General features: G+C 40.4%; 1 protein-coding gene across 1 annotated transcript in view; it reads left to right on the top strand.

The window, feature by feature from the left end:
• GADL1 (glutamate decarboxylase like 1) overlaps positions 1-27,884 on the top strand; it is a 168,704-nt gene that overhangs the window by 57,076 nt on the left and 83,744 nt on the right. The window contains exons 10-11 of the mRNA XM_030330126.1: positions 4,348-4,412; positions 4,684-4,765. Of these exons, the coding sequence (XP_030185986.1) occupies positions 4,348-4,412; positions 4,684-4,765 (147 nt within the window). The remainder of the gene's footprint in view (positions 1-4,347; positions 4,413-4,683; positions 4,766-27,884) is intronic.

Genomic DNA, 27,884 nt, shown 5'->3' on the forward strand with positions numbered 1-27,884 from the left:
AGTCCTGCATCGGGCTCTGTGCTGACAGTGCAGAGCCTGCTTGGGATTCTCTCTTTCCCTCTCTCTCTGCCCCTTCCCCACTATCACTGTTTTTCTCTCTCTCTCTCAGAATAAATAAATAAACTTTAAAAATATCGCAGGCTGGATGTAATGGAATACTACATTATATCGTTATAATAATCATATTGAATCTGTTGATAAAATTTTATAAAGGGGGGGGTGCCTGGTTAGCTCAGTCTGTTAAGCATCTGACTCTCGATTTCAACTAAGGTCGTGATCTCATGGTTTGTAGGATTGAGCCCCGCATCGAGCTCTGCACTGACAGCACGGTGCCTGCTTGGGATTCTCTCTCTTTCTGCCCCTGTCCCTCTCTCTCTCTCTCTCTCTCTCTCTTTCAAAATAAATAAGGTTTTAAAAAAACTTAAAAAGAACTGTAAAGAATTTTTGCATTTTTTAAATGTTTGTTTATTTTTGAGAGTGGGGGGAGGGGCAGAGAGAGAGAGGGGGACAGAATCTGAAGCAGGCTCCAGGCTCTGAGCTGTCAGCACAGAGCCTGACACGGGGCTTGAACTCACAAATGGTGAGATCATGACCTGAGCGGAGGTCAGATGCCCAACCGACTGAGCCACCCAGGTGCCCCTAAAACAATTTTTTTTTTAAATAAAGGAGCATGTAGCTGATCTCGAAGAAACTTCATATACCATGGATAGTTTATTAACTTTAAAGATAAAAATTAGCAGTAATTTTTTAGATAAAAATTGCAGTAATTACTTTGGCCTGTCTGAAATTTTCTGTAAAATATTTTTTTAAATCCTAGAAAATACTGAAAACAGTCATCCACTCTCTTTCTTTTTTACAAATGTAATTATTGCCCTTCAGGGTGTTCTATACAACCTCTTTGCCCTGCATAGATGACATATGTTGTTAATTCCAAGATCCACTTACTTTGTTTCCGTTTTAATGCGTCGGAAGTTGGTATGTTGATGTCATTTTCTTTTTCTTTCCTGGTGGCACACAAAAGATGGTGACTCTTACCTTTGGTAGTGCCTTACATTTGGTTAATTATAGTGTATTTTTACACAACTGCTTAAGGAAAACTTCCGTGTTTTGGCAGTTTGTATCTCTGGCACTGTCCTTCCTCCAGGACGGCAAATGCTGCTGTGCCCTCTGCCTCAGACTAGAAGAACTGTCTGGTCTGGCCCTTCTCTGAAGCAGAGGCCCTGGATACTGCATGATTTCCCATCCCAGCCAAGCGTGCTGGGGTGTCTTACCCACTCTTCATTCTCAATCCCAGGGGAGGTAGTAAACACCGCACGTATTTAACATCAGGGGCTTTAGAAGCTGCCGGATCTCAATTCTGCCCTTGCCTCCACCTCCCTGTCCAGATTGGTCTTGCTATTAATTTCTTAACTAATTAATCAAAGAGAATAACATACACGAATGCTGATGCCTAGGGGCACATATACCACAATGTTTATAGCAGTTCTTTCAACAATAGCCAAACTATGGAAAGAGCCTGAATGTCCATCCACTGATGAATGGATAAAGAAGATGGGGTTTATATATACAATGGAATACTACTTGGCGATGAGAAAGGATGAAATCCTGCCATTTGCAGGCATGTGGATGGAACTGGAGGGTATTATCCTAAGTGAAATAAGTCAGAGAAAGACAGATATCATATGTTTTCACTCATATGTGGAACTTGAGAAACTTAACAGAAGACCATGGGGGAAAGGAAGGGGTAAAAATAGTTTCAAACAGAGAGGGAGGCCAACCATAAGAGACTCTTAAATAAAGAGGAAAGACTGGGGGGAGGGGGGGAGGGGAGAGGGGAAATTGGGTGATGGGCATTGAGGAGGGCACTTGTTGGGATGAGCACTGGGTGTTTTATGTAAGTGAGGAACCACAGGAATCTACCCGTGAAACCGAGAGCACACTGTATGTTCACTGTATGTTAGCTAATTTGACAATAAATTATATGTAAAAAAGTAAAGAGAAAAATATTAAGTAAGATGGTAACTGTGGAGCCTAACATGTAGTAATAGCTCAGTAAATGACGGTCCTCACTTAGATGCAAAACCGTCATCATTTAGGCAGTTGGTTTGATGTTTTTGCAAGTTTGGGGTTGGGAGTTCAGAAAGTGAAGCAAATAGAAGCAGGACAGTGCCCGGAGGGGTGTTGTTCTTCTCCCATCAGCTCTTTTGAGGACTAAGCCTGAGGAGGAGCTGTTCCCGGCCCTGCCAAGCCACTCTGAACCGTGGAGCTAACGACTTGAAAGAGTTCATGTGATTTTATTTTTATTTATTTTGAGGAAAGCAGAGAGAGAGAGAGCACAAGTGGGGGAGGGACAGAGAGGGAGGGAGAGAGAGAGAGAGAGCAGTCTCCACACCGTCAGCACAGAGCCCATCATGGGGCTCCAACTCACGAACTGTGAGATCATGACCTGAGCTGAAGTCCGATGCTTAGCTGACTGAGCCACCCAGGTGCTCGAAGTTCATGTGATTTTAAAACTTCCTCGCCCCTCACTAGGATTGTGAGAATTTGTTTAATTTTGGGGGAGGAAAAGGAGGCAGAGGGTGGTGCAGGAGACGGGAAGGTGTTCGAATGTGGTGTGTGAGGCTCCTGAACTCACCTCCTTCCATCACTCTCAGCTCCGCACACTGTCTTCTACCATTTGGCCCTAAGCTAGGACGCTATCCTGAAGCAGGAATGGGCTTTGGCTCCCAGATCTCACCTACCACCTCTGAACCTTAGTTTTTCCATTAAAAATTTTGAGGTAATAATGGCTCCATTCTCAATGCAGTGTTGTGTGGTCTAGATAACCATGGAGGGCATTCAACATGGCCCAAGTCGGTGCCCTCATACTCCCTCACAACCATTACCCTTCCGTACTCTGCAAATTAAAACTTAGAAGTCTGCTCAATTTCAAGGACCAGACTGACTTCCTTATTTCTCATGTGGATTCTTCCTCCCCCCCGCCCCCCCACCGCCCCTCAGCAACCCCCTTACTCCTGGCTCCAGACTTCCTGTCTGTGGGGTTTCCTTCCATTTCCTAGTCTCAGCTGTCTTCTCCTTTGCTCATAATGTTTACGTCTCCTGTGGACATCTTCCCTAAGTCCCAGGCTTCCTTTCTCCCACTCTTCAAACATTTTTGATTTGCAAATACTTCTGAAAACTGTTTGGCTGAAAAGATCTAATGAATGGGATCCACCTAGCCCTTCCTAGTTGGCTTTGAGTTCCTGTGTACCCCTCTACCCACCCTGTCAACTGTGCTCTTTATTATTCAGAATGCCAGCCCTCAGCCCGTACCTCATTATCAACCCTGGCATGTTGTGTGTGGGAGAATGCCAGCATTGCAAAGGATATTGTCTATTTTCCTCTTAAATACAGAGGACAAACCTGTGGTTGCCAGACGGGAGGTGGGGAGGGGCGGGTGGGGGTGAAATGGGTGAAGGGAATTAAGAGGCACAAAATTCCAGTTATAAAATAAATAAATCACAGAGGTGAAAAGTACAGCATCAGGAATATAGTCAATAATACTGTAATAACGACGTATGGTGACAGATGGTAACTATAGTTGTCGTGGTGATCACTGAGAAATACATAGAATTGTCGAATCACTGTGTTGTACCCCTGAAACGAATGTAACATCGTGTGGCAACTATGCTTCGATAATGACACTAAAGAATAAAAACATTTCTTCACTGGATTATTTGTTTTTTGGGTGTTGAGTTTGGTAAGTTCTTCACAGATTTTGGATACTAACCCTTTATCTGATATGTCATTTGCAAGTGTATGTTATTTGCAAGTATTTTCCCATTTCGTTGGTTGCCTTTTAGTTTTGTTGATTGTTTCTTTTGTTGTGTAGAAGCTTTTTATCTTTTTTTAAATTTTTAAACGTGTATTTATTATGGAGAGAGAGAGAGAGAGAGAGAGCAAGAGAGGGGGAGGGGCAGAGAGAGAGGGAGACATAGGATCTGAAGCAGGATCCAGGCTCTGAGCTGTGAGCACAGCTGTGGGGCTCGAACTCGCAAACTGCAAGATCATGACCTGAGCCAAAGTCGGATGCTTAACCGACTGAGCCACCAGGCGCCCCATAGAAACGTTTTATCTCGAAGAGGTTCCAATAGTTCATTTTTTGCTTTTATTTCCCTTGCCTTTGGAGATGTGTGGTGGGGGAGAGGGGAAAATGGGTGATGGGCATTGAGGAGGGCACTTGTTGGGATGAGCACTGGATGTTGTATGGAAACCATATAGGTTGTCACTCAGGGTTTTCTGTGACAGCGGACTGACAGGTGAATGGCATTGAAATAACGTGTTGTGGTTCTATAAATATCTCCACAGGCTTCCTGGGGCGGTTCAGCTTTGATGTCAAGGAAGCACCGCAAGCTCCTGAGAGGCATCCACAGGTAAATGTGGTTTTTCCAGGCCCCGGGCACCTCGGGTTCAGGCAAGGGCATCTGCCTGGATCTTGCACACTCAAGGGACTATGAAAACAGAGACAAAGTCACCGCTTTAATGGAAAGGAAACCAACCCAAACCCCAAACTCCCCCAACTGCTCCAACAAGGCAGCCTGTTGAACACCTGGGTGTGAGTATCACGTGCTACTAATGATGGTAATCTTGCCTCCAGAAGCTACTCATTCCCTCCTTCCCTGTCCGTTTGGTTTTCCGCAACAGAGCCGACTCTGTGGCCTGGAACCCCCACAAGATGCTGATGGCTGGAATTCAGTGCTGCGCTCTCCTCGTAAAAGACAAATCCGTGAGTTTTCCTTTTCCCTCTTAGGGTCTTGGGGCATTACGGAAGGTGAAACCACCGTGTTTTCGGAGGCCTCGCTTTCGCTTACGTTTCGGTGCTTTGAACCGGATACAGTGGAAGGTCTTTGGGAAATGGTGGTGGCGTGAAAAGGAAAACTACAGAGGCTCAGATTTAAAAAACACAAAAAAAATCGAGTGTTTCTGCTCAGGTGATTTTGGGGCTTAGCTTTAGGTGTCGTATAATCTCATTAGTCACAGCAAAATGGTCTCTCTTGCCCTCATTTGGGTTATATTTTAAACCTCAGTTTTAAACATGGCCAAGATTTTGTTCTCCTTGATTAAGCCTGGGATTGAAGTTATCTTGAAACTTCTGCTCACTGAGAAAGCGGAACAGATGTGTGTCATACATTAAATTGAATGCTTAATATGCTTAGCTAGGGTTTAACAGCGCATGCATACGGGAAGATGTTAGTTGCGGGCTGATCACCGAACACTGATTTATTATGGTCTTTCGGAACATTTTGCGTGTGTGTGTGTGTGTGTGTGTGTGTGTGTGTGTGTGTGTGTGTGTGGGGGGGGGGGGGGGAGTTAGACGCCAGTCTGGATCCCAGCGGGCCAGGTCGCAACGGCGCTGCGGAGGTTCCCCCCTGGCCACACGTATAAACCCTGTGTTTTTCCGCGGGTAAAATAAGGATTCTTGTGGGAAGTGGCCCAGGCTGGGAAATGCCGCTTCATTCTTAGAAATGCCTCCTCAAGATATGTGTGCGGCATGTGGGTGATCTTTCTCAGCCATCTGTTTACATTTTTTTTTCCTTAGGGGGACTCCCTTTGCCAATGCTAAAGTCATTTTCTCTTTTTAAGGAATTTTATTTCAAAGGAAAACCATATTTAAAGTTGAAACCCAGTGTTGCTTGTGCAGACAGTTACAACTCTCTTTCAAGATGAATTGTGACATTTGTACGTCCGCACTCTTTGTGTTTGGAGATGACCGAACAGAATACTGTAGTAGGGGCCAAGGGCAGGCCCACCTAAAATGTGCCCCAGTGGCATATTGATTATTTTGAATGGAAGCCACTTGGGAATCAGTCAGGGCAAGGACACTCAGGTCCCCTCTGGCCTCCTGAAAACAGAAGACAAATCTCCCACCTGAAAGGTGCCCTCCCTGTAGAAAGAAGTAACAAGACATCCTGACCACCAGAGACAGGAATTGTAAAGCGGAGAAAGCTGTACAAACAAATTGTTACTTTTCTTTTTACTAATCTACTACTCCAACTCAAATTCCACTTAGAATTCCTAACCAGTTAAAATTTCCAAACACGTTTTCTTTATCGTGTCAAGGCTTCACAAATGTATTGTCTCATTGTCTAAAATGTGTAAAAACCGCCTTCGTCATTTGTTTGGGTCTCGATCTCATTCTTCGGCCTCCATGTGCCCATAATAAAACTTTGGTTTTTCTCTCTTGTTAATCTGTCTTCATGGAAATTTAATTCTTTTTTAAAAAAAAAAATTTTAACGTTTATTTATTTTTGAGCGTGTGAGAGAGAAACAGTGCACAGCAAGGGAGGGGCAGAGAGACAAGGAGACAGAATCTGTAGCAGGCTCCAGGCTCTGAGCTGTCGGCACAGAGCCTGACGTGGGGCTTAACCTCACGAACTGTGATATCATGACCTGAGCCAAAGTCGGACCCTTAACCGACTGAGCCACTCAGGCGCCCCTAAATGGGAAATTTAATTTAGAGTCCAGTTAGAAGAACCTAGGACTAAGTACAGTTTCTTCCTCCCTTTCAGTATCCATCAGAAGCTACAAAAACCGATTCTGCATGTGGAAATAGAGATACTCTCAGAACTATGAATTTATTGCCTCCTATTTTATTAGGTTGTCTACTGTCGGTTGTATTTCACACCATTTTTTTTTTTTTGCATGTAACTTCTCAAGTTGTTATTTCGTTTTGTAACTGAAAGGTAGTTTAATATTGTCATTCATGAACTAAGGAACATCCTCAGCTTGCCTGTGGTACGTATTTAGGACATGACAGAGTTAGGAATAAACCCAGGTTTTCCTTTGCTCTAGACATAAGAACAAAAATATATTAAGCATCCTTTCTGTGCCTGGCATTCTATATCTGCCTTCGCCCCAGTCCGCCAATCTGAATGACATCCTTATCTGTTGGCGTGACACTTTCAGGAGTGGAAAAGTTAGACCAAAAATTTGATGACTGCTCTTTTAAATAACTTTCTGGCTTTTATACATTTTTCTTGTCGAATGATATTTTAGCCAAGAATTGATTTGCATTTATGTACTTGATGCAATTCAAAATTTTCCGCATCGTCTAACTCTATTAAAGGGGTGACAATTTTATTTTATTTTTGTAAAGAATTCATTCCTGGATCTCAATAAAAAACAATACCCAGGTCGACTTCCATGGCAGGAATTAAAAAGTTGTGGAAATTGTATTTGTTGTGCGAAGCATTGAACGTTATTAAAAGTTGCCTTTTTTTACTGATTTTTTTAAAGTTTATTTACCTGGGAGAGGGAGAGGGAGAGAAAGAGAGAACGAACAAGCAGGGGAGGGGCAGAGAGAGAGGAAGACACAGAATCTGAAGTTGGCTCCAGGTTCTGAGCTGTCAGCACAGAGCCTGATGGCAGGGCTTGAACTCAAGAACCTCAAGATCATGACCTGGGCCAAAGTCAGACACATAACTGACTGAGCCACCCAGGTGCCCCAAAAGTTTTAAGCTTCTCTTAAAAATAAAAGATTGTTTTTATGATTTTATTATTATTATTACCGTTACTTTTTTTTTTTGAGAGCGAGAGAGAGAGAACACCAGTTGGGGAGGGGCAAAGGGAGAGGGAGAGATTTTAAGCAGGGTCCATGCTCAGTGGAGACCCCAACACAGGGCTCAATTCCACAACCCTGAGACCACAACCTGAGCCAAAATCAAGAGTCAGACACTCAACTGACTGAGCCACACTGGCGCCCCTTTACATAAAGGATTGTTTTTAAATTAACTGGAATGGAGAGCGGAACCATGAGAGCTGAGAGAGGACAGTCAGCGTAAGCAAGTTTTGCGTTGGCAGTTTTCTGTCCCTTTCGCACCTATTTTCTGCCTCTGTTCTCTTTTGTATTTATTCATTCATTATTCAGCCAGTGCTAACTGACTTCCTGGGTAGGCCAGGTGCTGTGCTAATTTGGGGCTTATAAAACGGGCACATTCCCTGTAGTCAAAGAGCTTATAATCTTACCGAGGAGACGATGAACAAAATGTTCATATTTAATTCTTTTATTGTTATTTTAGTAAGCGCTCCGAAGAATGCGTCAGACACTGTTGATCATATATACTCTAGCCATTCCAACCACCTTCCTTTCTCCTTCCCGAACTATCTAAGCAGTCTCCCTTGCAGTATGAGCTACAATACGACACAGCTGTGGTCGGTACAGGATAGAGGAAGTGTGAGGACTGTTGAGAACTGTTTTACCTGCAGCTGGGGGTGATACACGCAAGAGGAAAGCATCCTTTCCCCTTTTCTACCTTGAATGAAGTTGGGTCAGGGCATGATGTGTGGAGTTCTGATAGCCGCCTTGCAGCCGTACGACGATGACCCTCAATCAAAAAGTGGGCATGCACAGAATGGCAGAGCAGAAAGGGGAAAAGTCTCCATCTTGAATAATGATTTTGAAATGTTGTGCTGATGCTGGAAGTGATTACTTTGCAACTGTTTTGGGATGTGAGGTCATTTATTGTCCTTATTGCTGAAATCCCTTCCACTGGGTGATCTGTCCCTTGTAGCCAAATGCACTCCTATCTGATACAGAAAAGAGTATGGCACTCAGAGAATGTGTAGCAGGGAGACCCGAGATGTTTCGGCTGGAAGAAACAGAACATACACATTTTTTTTTTTTTTTTAAGAAAGGAAGGAATTGTAAGAAAGGAACCCAAGCAGGCTCCATGCTGTCAGCACAGAGCCCGACACGGGGATCGATTTCACAAACTGAGATCATGACCTGAGCCAAAATCAAGAGTCATATGCTCAACCGACTGAGCCACCCAGGTGTCCCCAGAACAGAGAAAGAATTTTAAAACCAGAGAGTAATCTGAATAAATTTTCATTTAAGACCGTGAATTGGAGGTAGGCAAGAGTGGAGGCAAGAATATGAAGCTTGCAATGTCCAAGGAAGAGTTGATGGCAGGGGAGATGGAAAAATGTGATGAAATTTAAGATCTACTTTATCTGTCCACCAACCAGATAGGGTTGAATCACCAGTTATATGAGGGAGATGAAGAACAGGTGTCATGGTTGACTCTCTTGACTGGTGATGCAGCAACTGAGTGAAGGTTCGTGTGTAGGCAGATGGAGATTGCTAGAGGATGAGAAGATTTGAGAGTGAAGTATCTTGATTTTTAGCATTGGCTACATTAAATTTGGGATTCCTATGAAGTTTTCGAGTGAAGATGTCACGTAGGCAGTTGATACATAGATGCAGAGCTAGGATGAGGGGTCTGGGCTGCAAAAGCATATTAGGAATTGCTGCTATGTAGATGTTCTCCAAGGTCACAGGAGTGGAATGAATTGTCTTGGGAGGAACTTGGAAGTGAGAAGAGAAGAAGATGTAGAATTTAGCCCTGAGGAACTTCAGAGTCCGTGAAAGCTGAAGTTGGAATGGCTGGGGAGATAGGAGGAACATCAGGAAAGCGGGATGCTAATAAAATACTCTTTGAGAGAAGCGTATTATGAGGAATGTTCATGACCTCCCATCCTTTGTGTTGAAGCTTAAATGTAACTTCCTTAAAGAAGAGATCCCAGACTCACCAGGTGGACCGGCATCTTCCTATTATTCTTTCTCAGACCCCGTCCCCTTCCCGTAAGTGCTCATCATGATGGGTAATTAAGATTTCTCATGTATTCACTTTCCCTCCCTCTAGAACATAAGCTGTGTGAGGATATAGACTATGTCATTGTATTTACCACTGTATTCCCAGTGCCTAGCAAGTATACACTAAACAAGGATGCAATTAGAATTCACTGAAAAATTGACTGCTTAAATATATTAAAAATCCTCAAAAATACTTGCTATCATGTCAGCAATAACGAGGAGTTTCCAATTTCTCCCCTACCCCAAATCGTTCCTTTCGAATGCTCTGAGATAACTGATGAAAATGGCAGTTGATGAGTTTTATTGCCTAGGTCCTAACACGAGGCTGGAGTGTGCCTCCAGCAGTAATTGATGAATAGCGATTTTAATTTGGACTCACTCCTCCAGTTAATGGAAGGGGATAACTCTAGTTAAAAGAAAGCAAATTACTTAGTGAATATACTTCTGTTAAGGGAAAAACGAATTCCCTAATTTGTACCCTCCGAGCCCTGACATTCACAACGCTGTTTTCCTGATTGACTAGCTGTGGTGTTTGCATTTTTAATGTCCTGTATTAGTAAAGAAGATGGCTTCCAAAACAAAGCAGAGCTGCTGTTCTCTGAATTGTACTATCACTAGTCGCCTTTGCATCATAGGGATAAAAAGAAAATCAGATGTTAAAAAAAAAAAAAAAAAGGAACCCTGTGATTATAAATAGGTTGACTTCAGATGTAAATGCTGGCACTACATGGCTGTTTTGGATCAAAGGCAATTTTGATGCTTTGATCTAAAAGAAAAGGCAATATATTCTAAGAATCAGTTGCATAGATGGAAAAAAATCTCAACATTGGCTTTTTAATTTTTAGTGCTTATTAGAAGAACCGTTTAGTTTAAAGGGGGGGGGAACCCTAACAGATACATGAGATGAGAAAATACCAATCAGATGAATTTTTGAGCATGGATGTTTTCTCTCCATTTCTACCTACCGTTATCAACCGATATTAACTCACAGGGATTTCCTGTTTCATCAAACAATTTAAGGGGCACTTTTTTTTATTTAATTGTCTTTAGAAAGACTATGTTGGTCTTGTGGATTTTTTTATTATGTCTGTTTTTATATGTTTATTTCAGAAGCAATTAATATGCATCATAGACAAATCAGAAAATTCAGATATGGAGAGAAATGAAGAAAAAGAGACAATTCAGATAACTGCATGCCCACTTATGTATGTTCTTCTGCATATATGCATTTAAATAAATAAATGTGTGTGTATACACACACACACACACACACACACACACACACACAGGTGCACATACCTAATCTAAAAAGATTATAACAGGGATGCCTAGGTGGCCTGAGTTGGTTAAGCATCTGACTCTTGATTTTGGCTCAGGTCATGATCTCCATGATCTCATGGTTGTGAGATAAAGACCTGCATCAGGCTCCATAAGATTCTCTCTCCCTCTCCCTCTACTCCTCCTCTGCTCATGTGCACACATTCTCTCACTCTCTCTCAAAAAAATAAAAATAAATCAAAATAAATAAATTATAGCATATTTTTCTCTTAGCATACTGTTTTTGCTCAACCAGTTGCTTTTTAGTTAACCAATGTTCATTCTGTACATTTTTAACAGCTGCATAGTATTCTATCATTTTGATATATTATAATTAACTTGACCATCTCGTTATTGCTGACCAGTTAGGTTGTTTTCGTATACGTGCTGCTGGTGCAAGCACTCAATTAGGTTGTTTGAATGTTTGGCTGTTAGAGATTTGGCTGCCATCTTTGAGGGCTAAATCTTTGTGTAAATCTTATACTCTTTCCTTATAAAAAATTCCTAGAAGTAGAAGAGCCATGATGATCTTTCATGATGTTTTTTTATACTTCTGTCCTAATTTTCCTTCTAAAATATTGCTTACCTTCTCACTAGTGGAGTATGAGTGTGTGTGTGTGTGTGTGTGTGTGTGTGTGTGTGTGTGTGTTAACCTTTGACATCACGGGTTTTTAGCTTTGTCAATTTAGCAGGTAGGCCGTGTATACCCACACTTACAGACACGTTTTCCTTATAATGTTATTTATTGACATAGCTCTTTCTGAGGGATCTTTTTTAGACAGAGGTATTGACATGCAACTGTGGGCTATACCTAGGTTTCAAATGTGAGGCCGATGAGTTTGCAGTTCTTCATTCTAGAGGAAGATCAGAATCCTCCTCTATTCTTTAGGAGAATAGTTATTCTCTTTACACTCTTTAGGAGTCCTGGTTATTCATTAGGAGAAGGAGTAGCAAGAAGAGTATAGGAAATTCATTCAATACACACTCACCAAAGGTCCATTACGGGCCCAGTCCTACGATGCAAAGAGAAAACAAGAAAAAGGAGCCCAATATCATCTCCCAATATGGTCCCCCAGAAGAAGGCAGAGATTTTCACTGGAATACTATACCTGAGAAATGTGTTACCTTTTCTTTTTTTTTACAGTTTTTAAAAATGTTTATTCATTTTTGAGAGACAGAGAGAGTACGAGTAAGAGAGGGGCAGAGAGAGAGGGAGACACAGAATCCAAAGCAGGCTCCAGGCTCCGAGCTGTCAGCACAAAGCCCGACGCGGGGCTCAAACTCACAAACTGTGAGATCATGACCTGAGCTGAAGTCGGACGCTCAACTGACTGAGCCACCAAGGTGCCCCAGAAATGTGTTACCTTTTAGCCCCGTTTAGATTTTTATTCTGGGTGGTAACTGATATTGCAAATGACAATTACTATATGCCATTTTTTACACAAAATTGTGCAAGAAAAGAAAGAAGGAAGGGAAAGTAGATTTATTAGAGAAACTGGAACACACGGTGTCAGATTTGTGAGGATTTCTTTGTTAGCCCTTGTTTTTCCTCATGGAGTTCCTATGGAAGTGCCATTAGATGGTTTGAAAATACTAAACAATCTGATGATCAAAGAAATTCTTATTTTCACGCCAGGGAACACTCACACTTCCCCCTACACAGGCACATTGTAAGTTTCCTTGGAATGACAGCCTCCTGAGTAATGTGGCAGAAAAAGAGGAAGGTAGGTGTTTCAAACTGATGAGAAAAAAGAAGCATTTTGCTTGTAGGAGAGACATCAGTCTCCTGTGCTTCGTGCTGCCAAAATTACTCTCCATGTCTTAGATGTTCCTGCACGAACAGAGAAAATTTTTAGAGTTTTTAGCAAGGTTGAGATTGCCTAAAACTGGCAGAACTCATCAAATTCATGGTTGCTAAATCGCCCTTTCCTTTTTAAATTCTTGGCTTTTTTTTTTAATTGTAATAAACAAAAATTGATTTTCTTTTCATGAGGCTTTTGGAAATTTGTGCATGTGCACGTTTCTATGTGTGCATCACGTCAAAAATAAAAAAAGGCTCACATGCTTTCAGTCAGTCGTGACAAGCCCCTGTATCATGTCTGCTTTCCTTTTCCCTGAGGTAAAGGGAGATAGTGATTAATGTTCAAGTTGCACATACTCAAAATCCATTATGTCTGTTTCCACTGAATAAACCAGTAATTGGGTTTTAGGGTTTATGGTTGGTACTGCATTTGTCATTAGTTTTAACAAAGGATTTGCACTTTGTTTTGGATCTGTGCTCCTTTTAGCCTAATATATTAATGCCTTTGTGAATTGTGGCTCCAAGTGATAAGTTATTGCATCATTGTGGTTATCCTACCTGATTTCCGTCAGTGGTTACCAACTTGTCGTAAATGGGCCCTAGTCCCAACGCAGAACGCTTTTCGTGGTTTTTGGAATCAGTATACAGCAGACTGAACTACCGGAGGGCAGAAGGGATCTTATTCATTGCTAAGGTCCCACTGCTTAGTACAAAGCTTGACATTCAATGCTCAGTGAAATGTTTCCTGAAGTGAACTTACTTTGTGTCTTTTGCCAATACCATCAAATGGTGATGTGTTTTAAATCTGTTACCTGCAGTGTGAAGTAGTATGTCCTTTATCATCACCACCTGATCTCTTTCAAGTCTTAAAAAGTGCCCCTTCCTGCCAATATGTTGCAATTTTGACGGGGTGTAGAAACTGTTTGCCTTATCCATATGGCTTGATATATCCATTACCTCCTCGCATCCCCTTTCATGTTGGCACTTGAAAAAAAGTCTTTACTCTCAACTGTGCCAGCATTTGGCCTTTTATCTACATGCCTCAGAGACCAATAATAAATCAGTGACTCATGCTTTCCTTTTTCAGAAACCATATTGTCTTTCCCCTAGGAAGTTATTTTCGTTTTAGTGTCTAATGATGCTGTTCTTTATTGGCGACTGGACAAGCGGAAGAGATACTTGCTTTTCTAAGGCTCCCTGGGTCCTCTCTTGACCCCTTCTAATGAACAGAATGACATTCACAATCTGCCTGTTTGCAGTGTGGGATCCAGTATCTTGGCCAACAGCTTCCCAATTTCATCCTTGAGTTCCTTCAGACCTTTGGGTGACTGCCACCTGGTCCTACTGATTAAGCTACATTAATTTCGTCCATTTGACTTAGATGAGTTGGGGTGTTGGCCACTATTGGACTTAATACCTTCTGCCTGTCTATTTCTGGAGAAGCCTCAGAGTGTGGGAATCTCTCTGATATCCTTCCAGGTAAAGACTTCATTCTTCATAACAGCCATCCCGTTTCAGTAGGGGACCCCAACCTTTGCTTCCCTGCCAGCCATCATAGAAGACTTTCAGATTTGCTAAAAGGATAAAAAGTGGGGGCAGGAGTGGGGGAGAAATTCTACCCTTGTGTCCCAGCAGTTGAAAATATCCCGGAAGGAGGATTCTATTTACAGATTGTTTTTTTTTTTTTTTGTATCCTACCTTACAACAAAACTGATGAGGGTCTCGTTATATGGGAGGGCTCTGTAAGCTAAAATCTAAGAAAAATGAGATACCTAGAGTAAAAGGGCACAAAAGGAAACGTGGAATGAAGCTAATGGAAAAATTCTTGCCGTAATTAGCATGCTAGATCTGCCTCAGGTGGATAGAATTTGGTTTTCACATTTTTAAAGGATTCCAAGCATCTGCCATTTTTTTTTTTTTTTTGCCTTTTATTTTTTATGAACTCACCGCAACAGGCTTTCTCTTTTATTTCTACTCCCTGGTATGACACGGGAGGCCCTTTTGACTTCTTAGAAAAAATTGTTCCGTTTGTTTTCCTTTGCACAATTCTAATTGTCATATGTGTTGTTTTCCAAGGAACATATTTGAAAACATACCTGAAATTCCTAGTTAGGCTTTCCAGCTTTGTTGTTTCAAGGACAGAAAATTTCAGGGAGTCAGTTTTCTTCTGGGTTCTTCTTCCATGGCCATTCCAAATGTTAATACGAGTACATGTGAACAGAATTATTCTGATTTTGTAGAAACTCAGGGGTGGCAAATGTAGATTTATCTTTCGTAGGCGTTTAGGAATTGTATGTAAACCCTAATTTGTAGGAAAATTGTTAACAGCAATAATAAATTAATTGTAGAATTAATTAATTTCCCTGAATAGAAAAAGGCAAACTCTGTAAAATAGTCACCATATCTTTAAATTCAAGGTGTATATAACTTATGTATGCAAGCACTTATGCATACGCATTCACACAGCAAATATACCTGCCCTTAAGTCATTTTGATATTGATGAACAATTATAATTTAGGGAGTTGTGTTAATTGCAAAAGTAACTCAATAACCTCTCTGATAGTTCATTCTGAGGGCTTTTGGTGGGGGGGTGGTTGGAAGATGTTGGTCGTTTTTTCTTTTTTAAAGTTTTTTTTTTTTAAAGATACATTCAAAGAATATAACTAGAAGCACAGAAGTCCCCCATGTACTCTTTCTTGTTATTGGCTTTTGCTTTGTTTTTAGTTCTTCTCTGTAGTATGGATCCTCAAATAATATAGTTTATTTTTACCTTTCTGAAGGAATCATATATATTTTTTTGGCTCGGCTTTGTTGCTCAGATTTACCTTATGTCTGTAAGATTCATCTGTGTTTTGACACAATCTGATGATTATTCATTTTCACTGCTGTATAGTTTTCCATATGATTATAGCACAATTTGTTTATCTTTTCTCCAGTGATGGACACTTGGGTTATTACAACTTTGGACTTTTACAAAAATTGGCTGTGAACATTTTTGTGCACATATCTTCATTGCTTGCTATATCTCCAAGATTCCATCTGGCCTAATTTTCCTTTTTCTTGAAGACCTAATTTAGGAATTTCTTAGTGGATCCAAAGGCAGCATGTTCTGTTAGGCTTTGCTGCTTTGAAAATGGCTTTATTTCATTTTTTTCTGGAAGTAGAATTCTGACAGTAATTTGCTTTTGGTACTTTAATGATTTTTCCTTTTCTTTCCCCCTTTTGTGTGTTAGAAAGTTAACTAACTCATTTTTTTGATGACAAAATTACTTTTTATTTTGGCTTCCTTGAAGATTTTCAAGTATTCTTTAATTTTCCGTTTATCTATGGTGTTGTAAATATGGATTCTGTGTGGTTTATCTTGCTTTGGCTTTATTGGGCTTATTAAATCTGTGGAATGATATTTTTCCAAATTTTGAAGACTATTCACTTAATTATTAACTCCCTCCTTTTCTTTCTCTTTCTGATGGACAGTCCAATTAAATGTATTTGATATCTTCTCACTGTTTCTTTCTCTATTTTGTATGTTTCATAATTTTTTCTTTCCATGCTTTGTTGTGGATGTTTGTGAGTTGATAATCTTTGTTGAAATTCATGAATTCTGTCTTCAGCTATATCTAATCCAGTTTTCTTTTAATTGAGTCTTTTTCACATATATAATGCCTCTAGGTTCTTGCTGACGTTTGTAAGATCAGCCTCTATCTCCATGACCATTGCACGCCTAGATTTACACCTAGTCTACCTCTGTTAACTCTGATATCTAAATTCCCTTGAGCGCTATTCCCATTGATTCTTGTATCTGTGATTCCTGGCTCTCTATCTAGAGAGACACCTTATAATGTGTGATGGTTTATGGAATATTTTGTTTGAAAGATTACCTTTAGGAATAATTTAAAATATGGAGTGGAGTTACCTACCTTGGGAGAGAAGATTTTATTTTCATTCTTCTGGGCATCCGGGGGAATTAGCAGCCCAGGACCAAAGCTTGAAGTTTTTCTCGATCTCTAGAGTATATACCCTACCGCCATTTCAGGGTGGAGATCTTTGAATCCTAAACAAGAGGAAGAATTGCTTTACTGCCCTTAGTGACGCTGAACACCTTTGAACTCTGTTTCCGGAAGTATTTGGAGTGCCTGTTTCCACACATGGTGGCCACTATCTCTGTTCCCTACTTTACCCTTCTGGCTCCTGTATTAGCTATCCTCCCTCAGTCTGAAAATGTCCCTGGGGTAGAGACATTTCTGGCTGAACTTCTTGAGCTCCCTTCCTTTCCTTGGACCTTCCAGAAGTTTATTTCTGTCTTGGTAGGTCTGTGATGCTTTTCTTTAGATGCAGTTTTTATGCTTTGTTTCAGCATATTTTGTTTCTTACAGGAGGAGCATTTCCAATTGATCTAGTCCGTTATTATTAGAATTTGGCTTTTTAATAATCAGCTGCTATTCAGCACCACCGGTGGGAATAAGCATTTGTTAGTTTATTCATCCTTTCATTCAACCCGCAAAAATGTACTGCCTCCTATGTGTTAGATGAGTAAGGCATCATCCCTACCCTATGTGAACTCAAAGGCTAGTACAGGAAACAGATTTTAAGCAAATAACTGAAATATAATACATAATGTATGTAATAGAGTGATGTAATGGAGTAAAAAGCAGATGTGTAGGGAATGCAGATCAGGTAAGAGAACAACCCCTGCTGAAAAGGCTGGTGTAGAAAAGTTAGTTGCAGCAGACGTGACTTAACAGTTATTGGTATTTTCTTTCCATTTTTAAAGCAATCTAGATCATGCTAGCACAGTCAGGCATAATGAGGAACATAAAAATTACTTAGAACCCACTAGCCAAAGTTAAATCATTAAAATTTTTTTGATAGATGAATATTATGTATTCATATCTATGTCGATGCTGATGGAGATGACTTTATTTTGCTTCTGTAACCAGCATCTTCCTTTCTTTGCCCATCCCTACCCCTTTCTTTGATAGAAGAAACAGAGGCGGTTAGGCTTATCGAGTCTTAAGAAAATTTGCTTCTTAAAGGATGGTTACCATGATTGTGGAAGCAGCTAATTTGGCATCTTAAGTCCAGCTCAGAAGTGTGCATTTATGAACTTCTGTATATGTTTTAAGAAGATTCTCTTCCATTGCAGAATATATAGTATCTCTTCCCCCCATCCCATCCACACACCTCTTGTAATCACAACTGCGTATGTTATCAGTGACTTTGTTGGGAAGACAGGGAAGCTAAACTTGCTGGTGTTACCATCTTCTTCCACGGGGTGATGTTGGTATTTGGAAAGCTCCTTCAGCCACCTATTCTTTTGATACTCTGTTGACAACTTTTTGTGACACTTGGCATCTGTTCATTGACAGAAAAAAGTTGTCAGAGAAACCAGATTTTCATGAGAGCAGGTCACCCCATTGGAGGCACCAGATGAAACCCAATGCTGGACAAAGTCTACTTATCAAGTAGGGGAACTGGGAAGTTGTCCCAGCTGAAAACAAAGTCTTTAAAACATAAGGAATTGCAGAATTATACCAGTGCATAAACTGGAGAGGAAAGGCAGAAAATGTTAATTAAGGGTCTGAAAGATAGGATGAAGCAAGGGTTTAACTTGATCCCATTTCTGGAGGAACCCGTTTATTGGATCGAACTGTTATTGCTTGTTTGCCAAGTCCGTATTGCTATAATTATTATAACTTAAAAATATGTTTCGTCTAGTGGGGCAGGTCTTCATTCACTCTGTAAGAAAATGATCTATTCTCATCTGTTTATTCTTCCAAATGGATTTTGGAAACACTTTTTTTAATGTAAAAACCTTCCACTGGGACTTTATTTAGGATTATATTAAACCTATGGATTAATTTGAGATTTAACATCTTTGCAAAATTTTAGCCTTTCCATCTAGGAACATGGTACATCTTTCCATTTAACCAGATTTCTTTTATTTCACACCCAGATTCTTTTTAAAAATTTTTTTTTTTAAATTTTCTTTTTTTCAACGTTTATTTATTTTTGGGACAGAGAGAGACAGAGCATGAACGGGGGAGGGGCAGAGAGAGAGGGAGACACAGAATCGGAAACAGGCTCCAGGCTCCGAGCCGTCAGCCCAGAGCCCGACGCGGGGCTCGAACTCCCGGACCGCGAGATCGTGACCTGGCTGAAGTCGGACGCTTAACCGACTGCGCCACCCAGGCGCCCCTCTTTTTTAAATTTTTACTATGGAAAATTTCAAACATATACAAGAGCAGAGATGAACCCATAGGTACTGATTGCATGACTTTAATAAGGATCAATTCATGGCTAATTTAGTTTCATACTCAACACTTCCTACTCTTTTCTATATAGTTGGGGGAAAAAAACAACTACAGATATTATATCATAGAATTTTGATGGATTTTCTCATAGAGGACTTGAATATGTTTTCCTATTAATGTTACTTATAAATTTTTATATTTGTTAATATATATAAAATTAAAAAAAATCTTCTAACTGCAAATGCTGCTATGAAGGCAGACTTTTAAATATTTATTACTACTTTACTAATATTTCTTATTACTGCTGAAGGAGTTAAAGCTATTCTCATGTATTCTCTAAATATATTATCATATCAGTATATAACTGTAATTTTGCTTTTTTTCTAATATGTAAGCTTCATATCAGTTATCAGCAATTATAATGTACTGATAGGATTTCCGAAAATATATTCAGTAATATCAGTAAATAGAAGGCATTTTTGTCTTCTTTGTGATTTTGTTAAAGATGTCTTAAAATATACATTCTTTGTAAATCCTCTTGAGAAATAATGTAAAAATGAGTATTGAATTTTACCATTTTCTCTTTTATTATCTAATAAGGTAGTTCTATCATGTTACTCCTTAAACAAAATTAAATGTGCCTTAATAGATTTTCTACATTACTAATTTAACTCATTCTACTGTGGTCATTTGCTTTAATGTATTGATGGATTTGTATATTTAGATTTTTGGTTCTGTCTACATATGATTGATCTACTCTACGTGTGCGTGTGTGTGAGATCTTGGTTAGATTGTTTTTTTGAGTGGATTTTAAACTGTCTTCATTTTAGAATAATTACAATACCACGGACATCAGTTTTTAAGAAGTGTTCAGAAAAGTCAATCATTAAACTTTTCAGAAATTTTGAGGGAGATAATTCTTTGATCTAATGTTAATTTTCCCCATTTTTATTGAACTACTAAGAATTTCCTGCTCTCCTGATCAATTTCAAGAACTTACATTTTAAAAAAAATATTTACTACATTTTATTGAGCTTTTCAAATATGTTAGCAGAATATATGCCATCCGTTTACATTTATCATTTTCATTTAAATTTTGCCTTATATTCTTGTCTGAAATCTTAATTTAAAAAAAATTTTTCTTGATTTAGTTTATCTTCTCTCCATAAGGAATGACTAATTGCATTTATTTATTTTTTTTTAATTTTTTTTTTAACGTTTATTTTATTTTTGAGACAGAGAGAGACAGAGCATGAACGGGGGAGGGTCAGAGAGAGAGGGAGACACAAAATCTGAAACAGGCTCCAGGCTCCGAGCTGTCAGCACAGAGCCTGACATGGGGCTCGAACCCACGGACCGCGAGATCATGACCTGAGCTGAGGTCAGACGCTTAACCGACTGAGCCACCCAGGCGCCCCTAATTCATTTATTTTTTGATTCACATATTTATTAAATTTATTCAGTTATTCACTGAATTGTTACACATTTTCTCCTGCTTCTTTACACTTTTGTTCTATAAGAATGTTATTTTACATTTGAGGGCAATGTCGCTTCTGTTCCTTAAGTTTTGTTTTGGAGTATTCTCACTTAAATTATTTTCTAATTAATCCATAGTAACTGTGGATTTACTCTTCTAGCCCAGAATGGTTTGTGAAAGAGACTTTAACCTCCCAAGTGCTTAAGATATGTTATGAAATTCTGATTTGTTTTACTGTAGTCAGACAATGACCAAAATGAAAGCAGAGATCAAGAGTGACAAATTTTTACCTTTTCAACTTCAAAAGTTACTCTTTTTTTCTTTTGACTTTGAATTTGAGAGCAAGCGCAAGTGAGAGAGAGAAAGAGATCGTGAGCAGGGGAGAGAAGAAGGGGCAGAGAGAGAATCTTAATCTTAGTGTGGAGCCTGATGTGGGGCTCCCTCCCACAACCGTAGGATCATGACCTAAGCTGAAACCAAGAGTTGGACACCTAACCAACTGGGCCACCCAAGCACCCGTCAATAATTACTCTTGCAAGGATGTCTTATCACCCAGAATCCATTTTTAGTTTGTACTTTCTTTCTCAAGTAGACAGACAGTCCTCAGGGCTTGGGGTGGGGAGAAAAGTGTTTGAAGAGGAACCAAGTATTAAATATGAATATGCAAACCCAAGAGGACCAAGGAAGAATAGAACTTCTCTATAAATACAGGATATATAAGGGCCTTTCCTCTCTTGGCTCAAGTTCTTGGTGAGAGATAGAGAGTTGGGAAGCCTTTTCTCTCCTCTGTTCCTCATGTCAGTCTGGAAAGCAGAAATTAAGTAGACATGATGGGGGTACATATTAAGGTATAAGAGTACCTAAGATAGCCCCCTCTAAGTTTCGGAGTAGCTGGCAAGGAGCTCATCCAAAAATGACTAAAAATGAAGAAGAAGGTGCAAGGAAGTCTGGAAATAAGGGCAAGAGCAAGGAGCATGACTGCGATCTGACAGCTGGAGGCCATGGCCGGTCTTTGGATGGAAGCAGGAAGATGGAAAGATCATCTGGGGATAAGTTAGAGATGGGGCAAGTGGTCCGCGCAAGGACAGCAGTGACCACGCTGGGGAACCAGGTTCACTCCCCAGCTTCGGTATAGGGTTGCCAGATTTAGCAAATGAAAATTCAGGATGCTCAGTTAAGTTGGAATCTCAGATAAACAACAGATAATATTTTAGTATAAGTATATCCCAAATATTGCATGGGATATACTTTTACTGAAAATTTTGGTTGTTATGAATTTACGTGAGATTTTTACTTAATTCCAATTTAGTAGGATGTTTTGTATTTTATCTGGCAACCATCCTCAGTGGCATTTGTGAATATCCCAACAATGTTGAATAAACAGCAAGAGGAAGAAAACTCTCAGAGGGAGAAGTCTTGATTGCTCATATTTTATGTCAGAATGGCCTGAGAAATCACTCGGAGTTTTGAGGTTTTCTGGAAGTGACCATATTAAATGTTCTGCATTAGAAATAAATATAGGTCCAAATCAAAAACATTTTCAGTTAAAGAAAAATAAATTACCGTTTTTGCACATCTAAAGTGATGCAATTTTGAAATTCATAACAATGTCGTTTTTGAGTTCCAATGACAGGTGAAATACAGTACTTCACAGTAGGATGCTTCTATCTCAGTCCAAGAGACCAGCATGAGCTAAATTAGGATCTTTCTCAGCGTTAATTCCATACACCTAGTCTTCTCCATCTCTGGTCCAATCAGCTAGGACCAGGGCGGGAATGGTGTGGTGTGACCATCTCTATGGGTGAGAAAGGAAGTAAGGGGTCATTATGGACTGAACAAAGAACCTACACTGTGTCTATGATAAATGTCTCCCATCTCTAACTGTGACAACTTACTAATGGATTGTTGACCTCTAAACCTGGTCCTGAAACTGAAAAGAAACAAGGAAGATGGATTGTATCTTCCCCATTTCTGGCTCTGCAGCCGTTGTCAGAAAAAAGTTCCTGGCTTCGTTTTTATAAGGCTACTCTCTTCTCAGTACATTTCATTATGCCCTTGTCACGGAGTAGCACATGTCACTATTATATGTCCTTTGGATCTTATCTTGACATATTATTCCTCTGTTTTATTACCAGTTTTAGACAGCACCATAGTGCAGATTAAACCCTCGACATCCAGTTACAGAAATACCGATGCATTCATTTAGAGGACTGTCAGAATCTTTCTGCCATTTCAATATCCACCTTGCCAGAGATGTAGTGAAATGCAATGAAATACATAGCTTTTTTTGGAGCTAGTGAGAACCAGGAATTTATATGTAATAAGGAAAAGATTGTTTTCTACTTGTGAGGTAGCATCAGCAAGCGTTAGAAGGTTGGTCTCTCTGAGAGGTTTTATTTCCCAGTTACAAAAATTATAGGGCCCCCTTCACTTAAAGGTTTCAGTTGAAATCCAAGAGGAAAATCACCAGGGGCGTGCAGTTATCTATCTGTCTCCTTAATTTAACAAGATTGTGATTGGGGAAATGACTCACTCATGATTGGTGGTGAGGTTAATTTCATGGAGCCATGAGTCTTAAGTGTACTCTCGAGCCTGGTATTGGGTTTCCAGTTTAACAATGAATTAGTGTGAACCCATGGGGTTTATCTTTCCCTGCACGGGATTCCCCCCGCAATGCCTCTATTGCTGCAAGCATTCTTGGGAAAGGCCATCACTTATATTCAAGGCATTTATCATAATTATTTAGAATAAAAAACGGTATTCATCAGTGCCAGCTAGATGAGATCATAGGGAAGACGTATTGTTTCTTATCGCCATGCCAGTTTTATGGGTTTTGAGAAGCAGGAGAGGAGGAACATATGTGGTTTATTTTAGGTCACTGTGCACCTGGGGCACTGTCCCTGTCAGCCCACAGGGCCCTTCTAGAGGGTACCCTGAGCAGTGTTAGGTTTGAGGGGTGTGATAGGATATGGGGCGGGAGGATGGGTGAAGCCTTCCCTCATGATGCTGTTCATTCACAGTTACTCTCTGGTTTCTGACAAGTTCTAAATAGTCAGAAAGTGCAAACGCGTGGTCTGGAGTCGAGCGAGGCAATGTCCTGGCAGTGACAGGTGTCCGAGACTGAGGAGGGACGTGTTGAGAGATGGGGGCTCGGGAACAATATCAAGTTTGGATGGCTTTGGACATCACGTTAAGAATACATTCATTTTCCCACTGTGTGGAAACCACTCTGTTCTCTGCTGCCCTGAGTCCTGTGTTTTCTCTCACAACATTCTGCTCAAGCATCAACTTTCCCAGGGGGGCTTCTTGCTTTACTGTCTGCTTAAAGGTCTCTTCTCTATCCCAGCATTTGTTCAGTGTGTATTGCAAGGTCCTCTGTGATCTAACCTTGAGCTTGTCACCCACACTGAACTGGAGGCTCCTTAACTGTTCTCATGCCCCATATAGGCCTGGGCAAGTGTGATGGAGAGATAGATGAGTAGATAAATTTAATCCCCATAGCAATCCCACGAGTTAGGGACTGTCATTCTGACCACTGGACAGATTAGGAAACTGAGTACGGAAAGCATAAATATCATGCCCAAGGCTACCAAGCTGATAAGGGACGGCACCAGGATTCAGAACCAGTCAGGCTCATCCCACAATCCATGGTTTTAATCACACGGCCTCTATGTTCCTCAATCGAGATGACAGGTGATGGATCAATCTCATACCCTGCCTGAAACTGTGATTTTTTAAAGCCACAATGATGTAAAGAAATAGAAAATATTGATTTGGGAAGATAAGATTTGCCTGTTTAATCCTCTTAGAACCAATACAAAGTGAAATACTATTGCTAATGATTTTGCTTATTCTAACTCTGTTCACATGACCAGGCAGGCTGGTTAAGCTGACCTTTAAATCACTTCCTAAGTCTGTTTGGTGCCCAGACCCGGCATGTAGGTTTTTCTCATTTACTTCTTCTGTTTCAGCGTAGGGCTCTGTAGATAGAGCCACTCTCCCCTAGGATTTGCAGTCACCGCTGTTCTAAATACCCCAGTCCAATACCCTTCGAGACACTTGCAGTTTATCAAACAAGGATTGGGTTTGGAAAATATAATTCTCCTACCTAGAGACCCATTGAGCCAGAGAATCCTAGAAGTCATCTCCCTACTTCTGACCCAGCAGAGAGCCCTTCTCTCTGCCTTCCATCCCTCTCTCCTTTCCTGTTCTTCGACCAATTGTAGTTTCTACTTGCTGTTTGCATATGAGGTGCCAGTTTGATATTTATAGATCTTCCTGCTGCATTATTTCAGGAAAGACCTATTATAAATGACAAAATACAACCTTAAAATAGAAAATGAACCCAGATGTAACCAGTTTTATCACAGAATATATATATTTTTTCTTCTTGAGCTGTGGGGGAAACAAGAAATTGTCAGTTGTAAGCCAATATGAGTTTGGATCATCAAATGCCATTCCTTATGGAAATTGCATGAAACGTTTCTCCAAAGCAAAAAGGAAAATAAACCATGACAGTTTTGATTTATTTTAAATATTCTTTTTTTAGAAGTTACGTATTCTCTGTTTGTTATAAAACAGATGAAAAACTTGCCTCAATGAAAATGAAAGACAATGGATTGGAGCTTTCATATAAATGTTTAGCTCTTTTTACGTTTACACATTGGAAATGGTCGCCTTATTGAGTGTATCTCCTCATTGGTTATGTCTTAAAACAAGGGTCTGCCGATTATGGCCCTTGGGCTAAATCCAGCTTGACGCCTGTTTTTATAAATAAAGTTTTCTTGGAACACAACCATACCTATTTATTTTAGTACCCTATGTGGCTTCAAAAGAAGTGCTACAACTTGCTGAAGTTGAGTAGTTGTGGCAGAGATTGGGTGTCTTACAAAGCTGAGAATATTTACTCTCTGGCCCTTTGCAGAAATTGTTTGCCGACCCCTGTTTTAGAATACCCAAAAGAGAGGGCTCTGCCTTCCTTAGTGTCTGAGACCACAGTCTGAACTAGGGAACTCTGGGATTGAATACGATTTCTCCGTGGGAAAATCCATTTATAGACCTTGAAACTCAGTAAGATCTGTGTTCAAATTCTGCCTTTGTTTGGGACTGCCCTGCCTGCCTTTGATAAGTTGCTTAGCTTTTCTGAACCTCAATTATGTTATCTATAAAATGGAGACACTTTTTCTCTCATGAAGAACAACTCTACCGTTAAATGGGGTAATGTTCCGGCAGGGTGCAGTGTGTTGCCGGCCATACGGTGGACAGTCAGCGAATACAGTTTTTTCCCCTAGTTACATCCAAATTGAGGAGTGAGCTACATGGAACACACTGATTCTTCTGTCTGGACAAATGTCCATTCGTGTAGTGAAAACATTCTTATTTTCTTTTAATTTTTTAAATGTTTTATTATTCGTATTCGAGAGAGAGGGAGACGGCATGAGCAGGGGAGGGGCAGAGAGGGACGACAGGGGGAGACACAGAAGCCGAAGCAGGCTCCAGCCTCCAAATGTCAGCACAGAACCTGATGTGGGGCTTAAACCCACGATCTGTGAGGTCATGACCTGAGCTGAAGTCAGATGCTTAACTCACTGAGCCACCCAGGCGCCCCAATTCTTTGTTATCTTAGCACATTTCTCTCTTTTATCATGTCTTTGGGGGAAAAACATGCTTTTGTCCGCTAGATCTTGCGTCCTATTAGAGGGTTTTGCCAAGCACTTCCTGATTCATTTTAAACTATGATTTAAGGCCAGTTTTGAGTAGGATTGCCCATGGTCATGGTAATTACCAATGATTTCCAACAACAGTTTGATGGGATTTATGCAATGAAGAGCAGGAAACTTGTGTTTCAGAAATTGCCTTGCTGCACCGCACTCCTCCCCTGTATAACATCAATTTCTTACCTACACTCCAGGCCTCAGAGGCCAGACCTCTCGAGAATGTTCCAACTCCAAGAAATGTAGGCCGGCGGCCTTGCCGCTGAACGTGTAAAATTCCACCTGAGAAGGAACCGGGCCCTCGTTAACAGCATCACAATCAGCTGGAGACACAGATCGATTTTTATTTATTTAGTTTTATTTTTTGCTAAATACCACACTCCTGGTGTGGAGTACTTTTCTAGCCTCGGCCCCCAGGAGCGCACTTGCTTTAGATCCATTTTGGCCGAAATGAAAGACACCATTTCTCTACGTACTCGACCACCTATCTGGGAGAGATGCCAAGCCAGCCGTCCAGACTGAAGAAACAGGTCTTGTGTTAATAAGTGTTTTTCCAGACCTTCACTTGCCCATTATGGCACCAATACTTATCCCCAGGAGGAGGGCTGCCTTGCAATATCATTATCCTCAATTTATAGGTGAATGAAAATGTGATCTGATGGAGCAAAGTGAAGTACTTGCCAGTTAGAGTAAATACGCAGCATTTGGCCACTGGGCACTCTTGCGGTGTGCACATGACCGGGCGGGCTGAGAAACCGGCGGGGAGTCTCTGCCCTTCACCCTCCGTCCAGCATGACTTCTGTGTACAGATACCACGGCAGTTGCACTGTGCTTCCCCACGGCGTTTCCCCTGGCCTTGACTTCTCTCTTCCTCCTTTCCCTTCCCCACTCCCTCATCCCTCTTTTTCTCCTCTTCTTCCCTCTCTCCTCATCCTACCACATTGTGTTTTCATAAGCTGCCTTGTTCCCCCTCCCCCGCTTTGATTAAGAGTCCAGTATTATTCATATCCACCTATGTTTTCTTTACTTAGGTGCCTAGAATAAAGCCATTCCTCATTTGTATTCACACAGAAATACAACTGTGATAATGGACACGATTAGCATGAAAAGTAGTCAGATAATCATCTGGGTTTATACAGCCTTATAAAAACTCAACACCTCAGAGTTCTCTGGACTCTATGTCAATGTAATGCTGACTGAATATTCCAGATCAAGAGTTTTCAACATAAGGTCCAGACCCATCAGAACCATGGTTTTCAATCCTGGCTGCACATTAGGATCATCTGAGAAGCCTAAAAAAAAAAAATGCCATCACCCTTACCCCACACCAGAAATTCTGACTTTTTGGTCTGGAGTAAGGATCTTGCATTGGTATTAAAAAAAAAAAAAATTAAAAAAAAATAAAAATTAAAAAAAAACTCTTCAGATAATTCTAATATTAGCTACAGTTAAGGACCACCGTACTAATTGGTTTTGAGTTATATAGTCAATTGTAAGTCACCTCAGCTTTTTATTTTCCTTTTCAATGAATAGTCAGGATAGAATAGAGTAGAAAATATGAGTATGTTGTTCAGGTGGTAGTGATGGGCACTATTCCATCAAATTCATGTTTCAGTTTCATGGATATCAGGGTGGAGACTGTCACCACCTAAACACAGTTGCTTGACTGTGGGCTATAATCAGAGTTTG

This window comes from Lynx canadensis, chromosome C2 (genome assembly GCF_007474595.2).
Source record: "Lynx canadensis isolate LIC74 chromosome C2, mLynCan4.pri.v2, whole genome shotgun sequence".
NCBI classification, from domain to species: Eukaryota; Metazoa; Chordata; class Mammalia; order Carnivora; family Felidae; genus Lynx; species Lynx canadensis.